Source organism: Phaenicophaeus curvirostris, chromosome 1 (assembly GCF_032191515.1).
Source record: "Phaenicophaeus curvirostris isolate KB17595 chromosome 1, BPBGC_Pcur_1.0, whole genome shotgun sequence".
NCBI lineage: Eukaryota > Metazoa > Chordata > Aves > Cuculiformes > Cuculidae > Phaenicophaeus > Phaenicophaeus curvirostris.
The window spans coordinates 75,587,501-75,602,785 of NC_091392.1; the positions used below are offsets into that span (position 1 = coordinate 75,587,501).

A 15,285-nucleotide genomic window follows, 5' to 3' on the forward strand; every position below is an offset into this window, starting at 1 on the left:
TTCTGATACAAGCCAAGATGCCACTGGCCTTCTTGGCCACCTGGGCACACTGCTGGCTCATGTTCAGTCAGCTGTCAACCAACACCCCCAGGTCCCTCTCCTCCAGGCAGCTTTCTAGACAGACTTCTCCTAGTCTGTAGCACTGCATAGGGTTGTTGTGCCCCAAGTGCAGGACCCGGCATTTGGCCTTGTTAAACCTCATGCCATTGGACTCAGCCCAGCAGTCCAGCCTGTTCAGATCCCTTTGCAGAGCCTCCCTACCCTCCAGCAGATCAACACTTCCACCCAGCTTAGTGTCATCTGCAAACTTGCTAAGGGTGCACTCAATGCCTTCATCCAGGTCATTAATAAAGACATTGAACAGGGCTGGACCCAGCACTGAGCCCTGGGGAACCCCACTTGTCACTGGCCTCCAGCTGGATTTCACACCGTTTACCACCACTCTCTGGGTCTGGCCATCCAACCAGTTTTCCACCCAGGAGAGTGTGTGCCTGTCAAGGTTCTTGGCTATGACTTGATTAAGAACAACTACAAACAGTGCCTGGATGTACTGTAACTCTGTGGAAAACTTAGAGCTACCTGCATTACCTGAGCAGTGATAAAGCTATTGGCCATGGTGCCAAGTTTTGAGACATTACTGAAGATGAGCTGCAGATGAATTTGAAATAAAGACTGGCAGCAGGTCCCAAGAATATTCAGAATCCATGCTACACTGGATGGAGTAGTTAAATGAAAATGGTTTGGACAGCCATGTGAAATTTGGCCCAGGTCAAGAAAAGCAGGAGGAAAGAAGAATGAACATCTCAATCAAATTATCAAACACTTGGAAGTTCAATTATTTCTGCTGAATAAACTCAGTACTTTAAGTTGCTCCTAGAGCAGCAAGGGACTGAGCTGAATGGAGATCTGAGTTGATTTAACGCTGTTTTTTTCAGAAAGTTGTGAAATTGCTTTGAGTTCAGTGCCTGCAGTCATTTCTGTGAAGTGATGTTAAAATTATTTTTATCCAACCAGCAATCCAAGTTCAGCAAATACTCACTGTTTAATGACATGTCCTTAGCCATATTGGGTTCCTTCACTTTGTTTGGAAGGTGTGTGGTTTATTTATTTCTGCAAGATACTTAAAGCCAAGTCCAAGATATCCAGCAGAATTTCTCCTTTGATTCAAAGTTTCCATGATATGCTGAAACCTTGGGTAAATGTACAGCTGGACTCAAGGTTCTCAAAGGCCTTTTCTAACCAAGTGATTCTATGATTCTATGAAATTTATAAATTATGTTGGATAAAGTCAAAGAAGCTACTAAGTATGGCAGGCTGTATTATCTGTGATGACTTGGCTGCCCAGTAAGAACTTCCCAACTTTATGTACAGCAAAACCCCAGTTAACTGAACTCTAATTTCCACAAACTGGACTGCAATGTTCCACTTTTTCCAATCAGGTCTTGTTCTGTGTCAGCAGCTTTTAAACAAGCAGAATTAGATGTCTCCTCGGACATCCAGATAATGGAGTTAGAAACTCACCCTCTACTTGCATGAGGAAGATTACAGCCTCTTGCAGAATTACTTATCTGGAAGGTAGCAGAACAGACAAAAAGGAAGCAAGCTAACAGAGGCCCAATCAAAGAACTCACTGAAATGTTCTGCATGGGTCTAGGAGTCTAGGGGTAAGTAAGACACATTGCAGTTATTAAGCTCATTCCAAGTTAACAAAAATCGTATCCCGTGATTATAACCAGGGTTTTATAAAAGTTGATATCATAACTATTTTTAAAAGTTAGAGGAACCAAGTCACAGAAGGCAGAAGAAATTTGCTTAAGGTCACACAGTCAGAGGGTATGAGGAATAGAACCTGAGTCATGTACTTAAAGAAAGATTTAACTCTGGGAATACTGGGGGTGCCACAGGGAGGGCTGGAAGGGAGTAATTTCTTTTCCATTATGAAATTCTTACTCTGCTTCTCACTTTCAACGCTTATAAACCTCCTCATATACAAATAACTAAACTATGTCCATCAGGCTACATTATAACAGATGCATATAAGAAATCTGCTTTTTGAGTCATGAATCAACTCATCATTAATCCAAAATAACAGACACAAATGGCTCTCACACCTATCTACAGATAAAGTAAAAACACTTCCACACTGAAGGAAAGCAAAAATAATTATAATATAATATAATAATATAAAACCACACACACACAAACCCCCAACCAGAATAGAATATGGTGTTAGCAAAGAGCAGCGAGTGAGAGAAGCACTGTGAAAAAATGCCATATTGAATGTCTTCCCTAATAAGTTGAAACAGCTTCGATCCTAAAACCAGTTATGGGGGCCTCGCCACCTGAATTAAGCAGTCAAACACAGCTCTGAACCTTGTTATTTTAAATTAAAACTAGTCTCAGGCCTCTAATAGTGTTTGAATATTACACTCTGTAATGTCATCATACAGGTTTTTTAATGGACTTTATTTGTATCATATTTATTAGGACACAACACCAGTGGTACTAAATAGTACCCTTCCTTCTTCTCCCAGCTAAAACACTGACACGCTAAAAAGTTTATCTAATTGTTTTCTCTCACTGAGGCGCATGCTTGCACAGGCATACTAACCATACTATTTGGAAGGTAGACTAAAACTAAAAGCTGTACTCTTTTCACAGTTTACCAAGTCCCTACCAATATTATTACCATATTATCTTCCTGACAATATGATGGAAAAAAATTAGTTTTTGTCTTGCTTGTTATATTTGGGGGTTTTACTGCTGTTTGTGGGAGTTTGGGGTTTTGTTTGCTTCTTTGTTTTTGAGTAGTCTTACTTTCATGGGATTACACCACAATTGTGACCACATCACTGACTCATTAGAGTCAAAATATGTCAGAAGTAAATATCGCTATTACGTCAAGACACAAACATCCCAGGGTCACTCACAGTCTCTCCCTGTTATTATTCCCTGTATCAGAAAATGGGGAACAACTGGGGAGAACAACAAAAAAGAAAGAATTTGAATGTGTTTCCAGTTCTAAGCTGTCCATACTTAGCAATTTTGTTCTCATTTCAGGGACAAACAGTCTACCGCTCTTAGATATTAACTTTCGGCTATGCAGAGGAAGAATGTCTCTTCACAAGATTTAACTGTCTGTCCAACAGGTCAACTTAAACATTACAGCTTTGTATTTCAAACTAAACAGTGCGGTACAGTATATGCTCCTATTTGGTACAAATAAATACAGATTAACTTATAAAAAACACCCTAAAAATCTTAGCTGCGTTACAGTACCAATAATTCCGACAGTAGCCAGACCCAGAGAAGGGGTACGCTCCCTTTCTTTTAATCTGATCTGCGACTTCAGTAAAAATGACCAGCATGGCTGTTGTACTACTGCCTTCATGCTCACTGATAAACATGCAACATTCTTTTTTTATCTACAGGAAATAATCTTAATGACTCCTACTAAAAGATTAAAACAGACAAATAACTAATGCAAAAAAATACTTTTCAAGAGCTTTTTTCAAGAGCTACAGCCTTTATCCACTATTTTAAGAGCAGTGTATCAGTGCAAAAATTGCTATATTTGACTTTTTGCTACTACTTCTGGACTAGCAGATGTCCAGCCCATCTTTTTCTCTTCTAGTCTTAAGTTTTAGCAAAAGTAAAATGCTCTCTCAACCTATTATAAAATTTACTTTGAAACTGAATATTAAATAACTGAATTTCTAAATTTGACTCCACTTAATTTATGTAAATGATAACTACTTCTTATAATTATAGCCTTAATAAATAGATACTATTCCTATTAGATTTTTTTGGTAGTCATGTAAATATAAACAATTTAGCAAATAAACCATATTAACGATCTTCTTGATTGTACTTAGCTTTTCCTTAGCTCCTCCTGAAACATAGGAGATTAGAGATTTAATAATCTTGCCATATGTTCCCCTTAAAAATGCATTTGATATTAAAATTAAGCAATGTTAAAATCCAACAATATGTGTATCATGAACGCTTCACTGTAGATGGACTCATTAACTTTAATGAAATTAACAGAAAACCCAAAATTTAACTATGACCACCATCTACATGCAATGTTCTCTAGTGAAGTTTTGCTATCTTATTCCTGTCATTTCAAAATTTCCCTTTTAGAACTATAGAATTTCCATTTCATAGCCAGTAAGCTTTCCTGAACATAATTATTGTAATCCTTTCCTCCAATAAAACAATGAAGTGAAATCTATTCTAGAAAGACATATACCCTAACGTTTATATTTGGCGATTACATTTCTTGATAATTAAGGTGCTATCTGTAGAATCAAAAATCAATATTTTATTTCCTCTCAGAGCTATATTGGCTACTTTGCAATCTTTATATATTTGCATGTAAATATTCTTGAAGGCAATCTAAATCCGTTAGCATGTGTAGTTGCCCAGTCCATTTGCAAAACGTATTATGCACTTAGGATGAATTCAGTGTAAATCATCATCCTAGCCACACAATTAAATACTATAAGCTTCCTTAAACCTCAGCTCAGACTTTCCTAATCTCTAAAAGAAAGCAATGCCAGATGGCCAAGAACAACTGCTAAGAATCGGAGGCCTGCAGAGAAATACCTGAAGCTCTGGGTGATAGGCTGGAAAAACACATTTTGTTTCAACTTACTACTAAATCAATTTCCTTTGCAGAACTCATACCCATTAACTAATACACATGCTTCTAAATTTCAGAAGTTGTATTTTGCTGTCTTTAAACTAATTCTCAAACACTAAATTCTTGCCCGGCAGAAACAATGCACCACCTCTATACTGGAGTTATCACAGTGACGCTGTGCAAACATGCTACTGAACACCAGAGAGAATCCACTAACCACTGCACTTCACTTCATCATGGTCAAACATATACATGTGTATTCTTACATATCTGTACATATTAAAATACTGCGTACAATATATAAATTATATATGTAACTGGTCTTCAAATGTATATGAGCTAGCTGCCAGGATGAAGCAGTGCAGCTCACTGCCACATGAGGGGCAGTTTAGAATGGAGCCTTTTCCTCTGTATCAAGATCCAAATAAAGGAAAAAAAATTCCTCTTTTTCTATAGTAGAACATCTTTCTTTGAGCCACCACTGAGAATCGTTTGAGACAACAGTGACCAGCATTCTGGGATGCTAAAGGATACTGCCAGTCTTCATTTTCAAAGGAAGCATCAGAGAAACACCATTTTACTATGGCAGAACAACACTTCCCATGAGATAGGCTTCTGATGCTGCAGGCTCAGAACAATGCTGCTTTGTGCAAAGCAAGCCGGTCAGTCAGATTGCCTATTGCAGCTGTACAACCACTAAACTGGCATCTGCCTAAAGACTCCCTGAAACACAGTTTTTCTACCTCTGTTTCCAGTTACCTGGAAGTGGCTCCTGCAGGGGGGAAAAAAAAAAATAAAAAAATTGAGGCCTCTGTCAGAAGATGACAGTGCAGCAATGGTCAATGGTCTCCTCACCTCTTCATTCCAGGAGTCTCATTCCGCTTTGAATTACAGGTTCAGAAAATTTCACACTTCAAACTGAGTCTTCTCTTTTTAAAAATGCATAACCTTGCATTACAAAAGATGATAGTCACTGCTAAAGACCAGGCCATAACTTCATGGTTTTGGACTTGGGTTTCTTAACAGAAATTCAGAAGGAAGCAATAAGAACATGCAATCCTGGGAATGTAAAAAATGGGTTAAGAGAAAAGGCAGGACTGAAATGGCAGGGAGTGTTTCAGGACAGGATAGGGGTGGAGGGCACTGGCAGAGCTGCATTGGAGAGCCCAGGGTTGGGCTAGCAGGAGAGTTCAGGGCTGAAGTGAGAAATACTGCAAGTGCACAGTGTCAGTAAGAAGCCAAACATCCAAAACCTGTCAGACAGTCATAGTAGAACTAATGAAGACTCCAGGTACAAAGCCAGAGGAAATAAACTACAGAACACCTGTCTGTCGTAGGCTTCATTCTAGATCGTGTTTCCATGAGTAAAAAGAGTTGATAATGCAATTCATTTGAATGGCTCAACACAATGAAAGAAGCCTGGTTTGAAAAACCCATAAGAATCTAGCAAGACTGCAGTCCTCTTGAGGGATGCATGGAAACATCAAAACTGGCTTGCAAAACTGAGTACAAGCCAGCTAGAGTGAAGAGAGGAGGACTTCTGAACAATTGAAACCAGGTTGGTGAGTCAAATTTCTGTTAGTACTCTGAGAAGTACTAAACATCTTGCATTTAGCCTTTTTCTACGATCTCTCAGATTCATCATTCCAGAATATCATTTTCATTCTTTATAAATTGGTTGACAGAAAAAGCACTTTTAGAAAATTAGACAGAGATGTGGTCACAAAGTTTAATAACAGAAAGAAAAGTGGCATAAGTCAACAAAAGACACGGTGGGGAGAGTGTAAAGGGGATTAAGAGGTAAGAGTAAGAGCTGAAGAAGCACTGGGCACTAGAGAACTGTTCCAGATGGCAGGCTACTTTTAACCTAAGAAGCAATATGTTTGTATAAATGTCCAGTGGGAGCTGAGCAGGCAAAGATGAGCACGTAGATGAGGTCTGAAATGTTTTTTCAAGTTCAAGGAATGGAAATATGGATGCTGAAAGTCTGATGCAGAATCAAGAAAATTGCTGCTTGAGAAGGAGAAAAAAGCAAAGAAGCTTAAGAGATGCCCAATGACTGATCACAGAGGTCATGAATAATGGTATCAGAAAAAAAGCTGTTCCAAACATAATCACAACATATAGCATAGAAAAAAATACTCCCAAAGTGTCAAAGTAACACAACATTGAGTGAAAGATGATCTTAAGGGTCTTTTCCAACCTAAAGGATTCTCTTGTTCCATGGTTTGATATAAACCTGGTGTGTTCAAAGTGATTTATTCCAGAAATAGCTACAGCAACTTTCTGGTAGGGTGTGTGTACAGAAAAGCAAAATATTTTAAAAATCACATGTAAACTCTGATCAGATGTTCATCAATGCCCATTTCTACTTTTCAATTTAAGTAAGACACTCACAAGTTCAGTGATTGTAGTATTTCAGTCTGCTACTGATAAAACCTCATTGTTGTATGAGTGGTTCAACACTGCACCAAATCTCTCATTAACTCTTGCTCTTAAAGGTTATTTCAGTAAGTGGGTCAGGACAAATGGAGAAACTGCTAGTAAGACTCCTAATTTGAACAATGATATACCTACACCAGAGGTAGCTATCTGAACTAGATTGTTAATGCTCTGTTTTTCCAAAATAAATCCAGGGATTTTCATTTATTTATGAGGCATACTGTATATTTCTGGATCACAACCATGATTTATTTTGTTCATGTGCCCAAGCTTTGCAGCCGCTGGGAAAGTACTGCACTTCGATTTCAAAAGAAGCAAACCATTTCATATCAGTCTATGTTCATGCATACTCAGTATTTCAATTAGCCTGTGATTTCCTCAACAATACTGTTCACTCAAGGATGCCTAGATGCTACTAGATGCTTTAAATTTTCTCCCCTCCCACGTACATGACCATATTTTGCTCAAAGTAGCCATTACACTTCTAACGTGCTTGCAGAGGCACTGTTACAACTCTTCATGCCTCTCGGCTGATGGTGGAAAATCAATTTTGATCCCTCAGAAGCAAATGCAAGTCTCCAACTTCACATGTCCGTATGGACAACTGCAGCTGAAACTGAATCCAGATTAATTCACCATTCCAGTCATTTAACATTTATGCTGAAAACCTAAGAGGTTAGAACATACGTGATTTATTGTTTTTAATTGGAGAAAAGGAACATAACTTCTTTCAAATGAAAAAGCAGTTTGTCAAATGAAGTTTACAAAAGCAAATAATATTTAGGATGACAACAAGAAGGTACTTCAAATATAAATTAACCTGCAGCTTAATGCAACACAGGGTATTACAACTGAATGCAAAAATCCTGCCACTGCAGGATTTTAATGCTACAATAGTTTTGCTCTTCCTTAAAAGGCAACAATTCTTCCCTTTCTCAGATAACCCAGTTCAAAACACACATTAGAACAGCAAATATGAGGAATTAATAGCCAAACTACAGTAAACAGGTGGTAATAAAGATATAGAAAGCATTCCCAACAGACATAAGTTTAACAGTGAAAATATTCCAAGCAGGTATGAAAGGGGGGGGGGGGGAGGGGGGAACTTACCATACTGCTTCAAAGATGTACTACACACATAATGCAGCAGCATAGGATACACTAATGAATGGAGGCAACAGAAAAGGCGGTACTCACCCAAAACATTAAATTGAAAAGGAACATCATGTATTTCAAACAACACAGGCAGCCTCTTGCCATGTTGCACTTCTTAAATTCTAAAAGGAAAACAAAGGATAGATCCAGATAAAAGACCACGTATTTGCTGCCTTTGGGTGCACTGTATTTGTCAGTTTTTACGCCAGTCCCAACGCCAGTCCCAGTTCCGATCCCAGTGTGGCTCTGTGTGCGTGATCCAGTTGTACCATAGAAAGCTCCAGCAGTGAAACCTCGACCAAATTGCCTCCCTGAGGTAGAAGGTTTAGCAAAATCTGAGTCTTTGCTATCCAAAGATGGACTCCGGTGAATAGAAGAATCCTCACTACTTGACTTCTCCATGATCTCTCTTTTCACAGTTGTCAGATTTAATGCATAGCATCTCTCAGCATTAAATGCGGTGCCTCGCAAATGTCACTGTGCGATAAGAGCTGTCTCTGTCTTGCTTCTCTTTTTCTGCGTACGTAAACCAGATAATCACTGCAGAATTTATTCACTGCATTGTTGCTGGGTTTATTTTTTATAGCAATGTAGGCTGTACTCTGTCTATCTGTGACATGGATTTAGAGATTAATATTCCATGCAAGTGCATACTCATGATTTATCTTGATGAAGCAGTTATGCAGAACTTTGATTTTTATTTAAAAGAGCCATAAGCTCTTCCTCTCCACTCCTAGTATACAGCCCTCTAAGCTATAGGCAGCAGATGGTCCTTGCATCCATTTCCAAAAAGCTTCTGCGGTACACCTGGGAGGCTCCTTGAGACACAGCACTTTCCTTGCTCTCAGCTTCCCTCTCTGTGCCTCTCTGACTCTCACACGCTGTCTTTTTTCTTTCCACCCATTTGCAGTATTTCATTCAGTAACCAGCTATCGGAGTGCAGTCTGTGTTTCACTGCTGTTGCCGTGAAATCATCAGCAACTGCAACCACTGGGCATTTCCCACAGAAATCCCTGACCTAACTATTGAGTAATAAATCCACCCTCCTGCTTGTCCCTCCCCTTTGCTTTCCATCAGGCCAGTTAGCAGAAGCTTTCTCCCTCAGGGCACGCCTCCATGACATAATATCTTTAATAGGATTAGAATTACTCTTGACTACACGAGTGCACAACAGAAAATCTCTTTAAATGTCAAGTACTGTTTAGCTGTTTATATGCTAGAAATGTAGGGTAGTGATACTCCTTTAATCCAATAAAATACTGGAAAAGTGTGGATTAGATAGGCAGGTGCTAACCCCTCTCTGCTCATTAAATTAACAGTGACTTACATTTTTTTTCTGGCTTAAACAAATGCCATGGGACAGGGGACTGGAATAGACCAGCACACACCGAATAGGCATATGTGTCAGTTACACGTGCACGCAATGTGACGCCATCACCCGTGACAGAATTAACCATAACCAGAAAAGCAGAGCTGCTGTTTTTCACAGGATCACCAATCAATTCTTAAATCTCCTGAACCGTAAGGATATCTGAACTTGCAGTGATTTACACTCTGTTTAACTGGTACATCAGAGATTTTTCTTGTGTATAGCAATAAGCCATCTTAAATCACAGGTAGTCTGTGAACTAGAAACACTGACCCAATGCCACATTTCTTTCCAGGTAGTGGCATAACATGCTTGCTAGGACTGTGGAACAGAAGGGTACAACCATGCACATACACCTCTGCATATGTGTGCAAGTGCCTAGATGGGAGGAAGAGAAATACTTAAGGTAATACCTGGTGCTTCCAAATTTGTCATTTTGTCATAATCATAAAAGCAGCATGCTGATGGTGCAAAGTGATACACCAGATTTAAAACACAGGTCATTCTTCTCTTTTTGTAAGGGAAAAAAACCACATTAGAAGGCCACTATGAAAGAAATGCAGCTATCAGGAAAAGCAAAAATTATGCATGATTTGCAACTGACCCTTTCATATGCACATTATAATGCACCATTAATTGTTTTATCAGGTGTCTTTGAGAAAAGAGACCATAACATTTATTCAATCTTATATATCTTTGCCCAAAGTCCCTTAAAATTCTGCAATTTTTATGCAACATCATCAGAATCAGCACACTAAAGCAGTGCTAGACTTTTCCCAACGTTTTTTTTCTGAAAAAAGATCCCTCCACCATAAAGTATTTCATGCCATAGAATACCCCATGTTTGTACATGAAGTATCTTTATATCACCTCTTCTGCTGCAGAATAACATTTTAACAACAGGCAGGCCCGAGCCTGTATCAACAGTGTTTATTCACTCTGTTTTTCAAAAGTAATTTCAGAACTACTTCCATCAAATGTGTCCATCAGAAATGTGACTGTAAGATGACCACTCAGTAGTGCACGTGATAGCAGAAAAGTATTAACACAGCTCGGTTAATACATCACACAGAACTGCTTATTTGCTGGAGAAGTAAGCAATGAAAAAGCTGTAATCGGTTCATCTAGATGTGTTTTGATCAGTCAATGTATTTAACTCTTCCTCCGACTGAAACTTCAGTGGTAGATGTCGCTGCAAGGTGGTCTCACTCAACAGTGTAACCTCAGCACGGGAACAAACACATTTTGCTTCACTACAGATCTCACCTCTTAAGTAATTAGGGCATGAAAATATTCAAAAGCTCACTCTGTATTTCCCTATTTTTTTATTTCTGAATCACAGAATGTTGTTGCTGAGAGATGTCTCCACATCAAGAAAATAATTTCAAACCCCCCCAGAAATCCCTGGCACAAGGCAATGAACATCAGTCCATCACATCTAAATGGCTTAGCCAAGTATCAAGACAAAAATTTAGCCCACTTTCAGATACCAGGTATGAAAACGGATGTCACAATGGGTGTATCAGAAAATGGAAAGGAAGAGCACTAGTAAAAACTCCAAACGACACAGGATGGTTCCTCTGCCAAAACTGATGGAAACAGTCCACCATAGTCCTCAAAACACAGATCCAAATAACTTCAGTTTTTTATTAAAAGTCACACAATATTTAATATGTTTTCTTAGCCCTTAGTTTTATCTCACTAGAACTTCAGTGCGAACTACACCTAGCTACAGTGCTCTTGAACCCCTCTGTTTCTGTCCTCTTCAGCTATTTTTGCACAACCAACTTGTGGAACTGTACTACAAAACCGAGCAAAAGCTGTCAAAGATTATACACGTATCTATAACCATGTGTTTATAAAGAGATAATACAGATAGAAAATGTATGTCAGCAACGTATAAAAATTATGCTGATTTTCTCCTTTTAAAAGCTCAAAATCCATTTTACAAGACATTTTCCTTAAATGATCTTGCTGATTCAGTGAGGACAGGGATTATAACAAGCAAGAACACGAACAAAGACTGAAGGCTGAGAAAAAAATATCATAAGCTTTATTTATGATCTACTGTGATTCTTGACTTGAAAATATGAAACTCTGGGAGTCTTTTAAAAGGGAAAATAAAAATTCCAGTCATCACAATACACAAGCCATTTTACAAGTCATTATATATTTTACCTTGCGATTTCTATTATGTAGGATTGTGCTACTACCACCATTTTAAATATGAGGAACTAGAGGACCAAAATATTTGTTGAGGATGAACATAATTGCTGGCAGAGAAGGAAACTGAATATGCGCCTCACTTGACCTCAGCTATTACAGTAACCATTGCACTACTCTCAAATTAATTATTTTCAGAAATCATAGGTTTTAGTAACCCTGCAACATGACTTCAGAACAATACTAAACCCTGCAGAGAGACACACAAATGCACATGCTGTCAAGAGTTCAAGAGATATGGTTCTTAAATTCATTCTTTTCTTTTGAATTATATTGACCAAGAACACAATTAGACAAGCTTTCATCATCAGGGCACACTAGGTAGACAAAGAACTGAGACTGCTGAATACAAGCTCATTGACTACATTTTTCCAGTCACTGCTCAAATACTAGAACGTCATGAGAAGGAACATGGAACAGGAGCTGGGAAGAATACCTTATGACTCTGGCATGAAGTTGCATGCAGATGAAAGCTCAGATTAAAAGAAAACCATGCAACTGATTCTAAAATACACTGTAAGGGAAAAGAATGCCCCAAAAAATCAAACTGAAATTACTATCATACGAGAAACAAAAACATTAGAGTTCTTAGGATTTCCACGCTCCTGGTTCCACCACAAAGAGCTTACAGACTTCAACAAGTAAAAATAGAACTCCTAAGGCTGCAGAATTTATAACCAAAACCTGGGTGCTCCTAGAGGTGTATCCCACATTGAGGGGCCTTCCAGGGTCCCAGTTTGCATGCTGTAAATCCAAAGCATTCTGCCCATCATGGGATTGGACAGAAATAAGTTATATTTCAAGAACAACTTTGTATGGTAAACAAGTTTTGAAACTTGCCTGTTTTCAAAATTGACTATACCAAGCCATATTTTACCTTTGACACACTTTCATTTTCCAACAGGAAAAGTCTTCCATCGGAAACATAATTACTATAACTTCAGTTTTGGAGTCTCCAATCCCTGACCATATCTTCCGACATTGTTTAGGACATATATATACAGCTTATTTTGTTATAAATGCTAAAAATAACCACTACCAAGTGATCGGGTAAAAGAAAAGGGTGAAACATATACTTTGTTTCCCTACCAGTGTGAACAGCAGCCTTCAGAAAATCAGACCTAAGACCTTCAGAAAATCACCACTTCCTTGGGCATTTGATGGACTGACAAATGATGGAGGGGGAGACTTACGCCTCGTACCTGCAATCTGACAAGTAAATGATTCTACTGTAATGTTTTGTGAGAGAGGACAGAGATACCCTTCCCTCTTTACCCTGGAGCAGAACCAAGAGTATCATCCAACAGGCATAATCTGACCCTCAGCTCCACCTGCAGAAGAAAGTCGCATCCAGAGACCACGTAAAAGTACCTGGGATGGGTAGATGTACATACAGCATAAGCTGGCAGGAAAACACAAACACTCAGATGGTTTCTAAAAGGCCAGGCTCCACGTTCTGGGATCCCATCTACCATTGGTATGGCTGAAGAAAAGGAGGCCTGGCAGAGAGATTAGAGTGGAACAGCACTCCAGGATGCAGGATCCATGTGAAGGAGAACCCTTGAGAAGATACAGAGTTTGAGATGTACAGGGAAAGGATCTGTTCTTAAAGACATAGCCACCTCAAACCAACATCCACCTTCATCAGTGCTGACTTCACTCACTCTGTGAAACATTCTATGTCATTTGGTCCCTGCTATTTCCATTAGAAAATACTCACTGCTGATAGTGCGACTGAGCTTTCTTATTTAGGAATTCACACCAGAGACAGAATGAGATTAGGTCTCAATACTTTACAAAGGAATTAGTCGTAAACCTTCTCAGGGACCTTAACCCACTGTGATCAGATAATGACCTGATATGCTCATTCACTGGAGATAGAGGAGATGACCGTAAAAATGCAATATGGGTTCCTGAAGCTAAGACATTGCGATTATGTCACAATGTCATACCGGCTGTCCTTCAGGGGCCTTCAGACTAAGTAGAAAGAATGTCCAAGTTTCCAAAGTAACACAAAAACATATCTTTATAAAAAATACCTATCCTGCTACCAACATTTAAACTTTTAAATAAAAACATTTGCACTAGCACAAAGGTCTTCTCTGATTTTGTTTTTAATTCACAACATAATGAACCATGCTAAATCTTAAAGAAGCCCTCTAAAGATTATGTTAGAATGCAGTTCACCACTCATATTTTCACCTTTAGGAACTAATATCTAGAAAATCAGAGATTTCTTGGGCTTGGCACTGTACGTACAGAGATCAAGTCAATCCATACAATAATCAACCTACAATCCAGGCAGAAAACAAGACACTAATAGCTGCCTCTGAATATAATAACTACATAGGATATATTTTTTTTAAGTCCCAAAGCCACCTTATCAATTCTCCCACTAGCAGGTGGAAGAAAATACAAGATAAGAGAGGCAAGAGAATAGCATGTGCAAAAGCAGACAGGCCTATCCTGCCGAGTAGAAGAGAGTACCAGATGCTTTGGAACAGACTGTTTATGCCTTTTAGCATAAGAATCTCTATCCGTTTTAATTAAAAGGTGTTTATCTCATCTTCTATAGCAATAAATAAATTGCTCGATCTCCATCAACAGATAATCCTTCTTAAATAATGCTGAGAACTTAGCCTCAATATCTTACAGCACTGAGTTCCATATGTTAAAAACCACAGCACCTTCCTCTTATTCACTGTCAGTATTAAGCTTTCCAGCTCTGTCCTCTGTACTGGCATTCATACTCAGCCCATAATTCATTATTTTGTAATCCTCTATTACATCCCATGTCAGTTGTCCTTCATTAATGTAAGCACTTATCTTCTCAGTGTCTCCTGTTATTGAAAACTCTCTAGCTCCCTAATAACTTCAGTTAACCATCTTAGGGCTTCTGTTTAATTGAGCTGTGTATATATATATACACACACACATATATATACCAAAATCTTTTTCAACCTGCTCATGGAAAGATGTTATTCTCTTTAAAGGACAAGAATAAATATTCAAATTCAAAATTAATTTAATAAATTCTGTTTCTATCAACACCTGATCTTTAAGAAAGTAAAGCCATTCAGATTCAACAGAACTTTTTTCATCATTCGTATTCTGCTTTCTCTTTTGGATTCAAAACCGGGTCTTTGAAAAGCTCAGCATTTCAGTGCCTGAAAGGAAAATCCTTCTAGTTCGAATTCTGTATCTTACGTGTAGGAGGAAAAGGGCTTTTCTCACTACAACAGCATTAGTTTAATACCAGTTACTTGTAAAATCATCAATAAGCCCATCTTCAAGTCAGGGATTCCTTGTAAAGGATCTAATGTAAGCCAAATCGAGCCTTGGCCATCAATGATGCAAATAAATATGAGGTACCAACTGCTGTTGTACACAAAAAAAAACATCTGCAGAGAAGTGCTTTTAGTGCGCACAGTGAAAACAAGATCAGTACAGT

The 15,285-nt window shown here is 38.5% G+C and overlaps 1 protein-coding gene across 3 annotated transcripts in view; it reads right to left on the reverse strand.

The window, feature by feature from the left end:
- Window positions 1–15,285, reverse strand: part of TSPAN9 (tetraspanin 9) — a 150,892-nt gene that overhangs the window by 69,614 nt on the left and 65,993 nt on the right. For 2 of the 3 annotated variants that reach the window (XM_069864904.1, XM_069864911.1), the window contains one exon: window positions 8,285–8,364. In XM_069864904.1, coding sequence (XP_069721005.1) covers window positions 8,285–8,347 — 63 coding nt within the window. In that variant the 5' untranslated portion in view covers window positions 8,348–8,364. Of the gene's footprint in view, window positions 1–8,284; window positions 9,244–15,285 lie in introns of those variants that run through there. The other variant, XM_069864897.1, reaches the window with a different exon arrangement.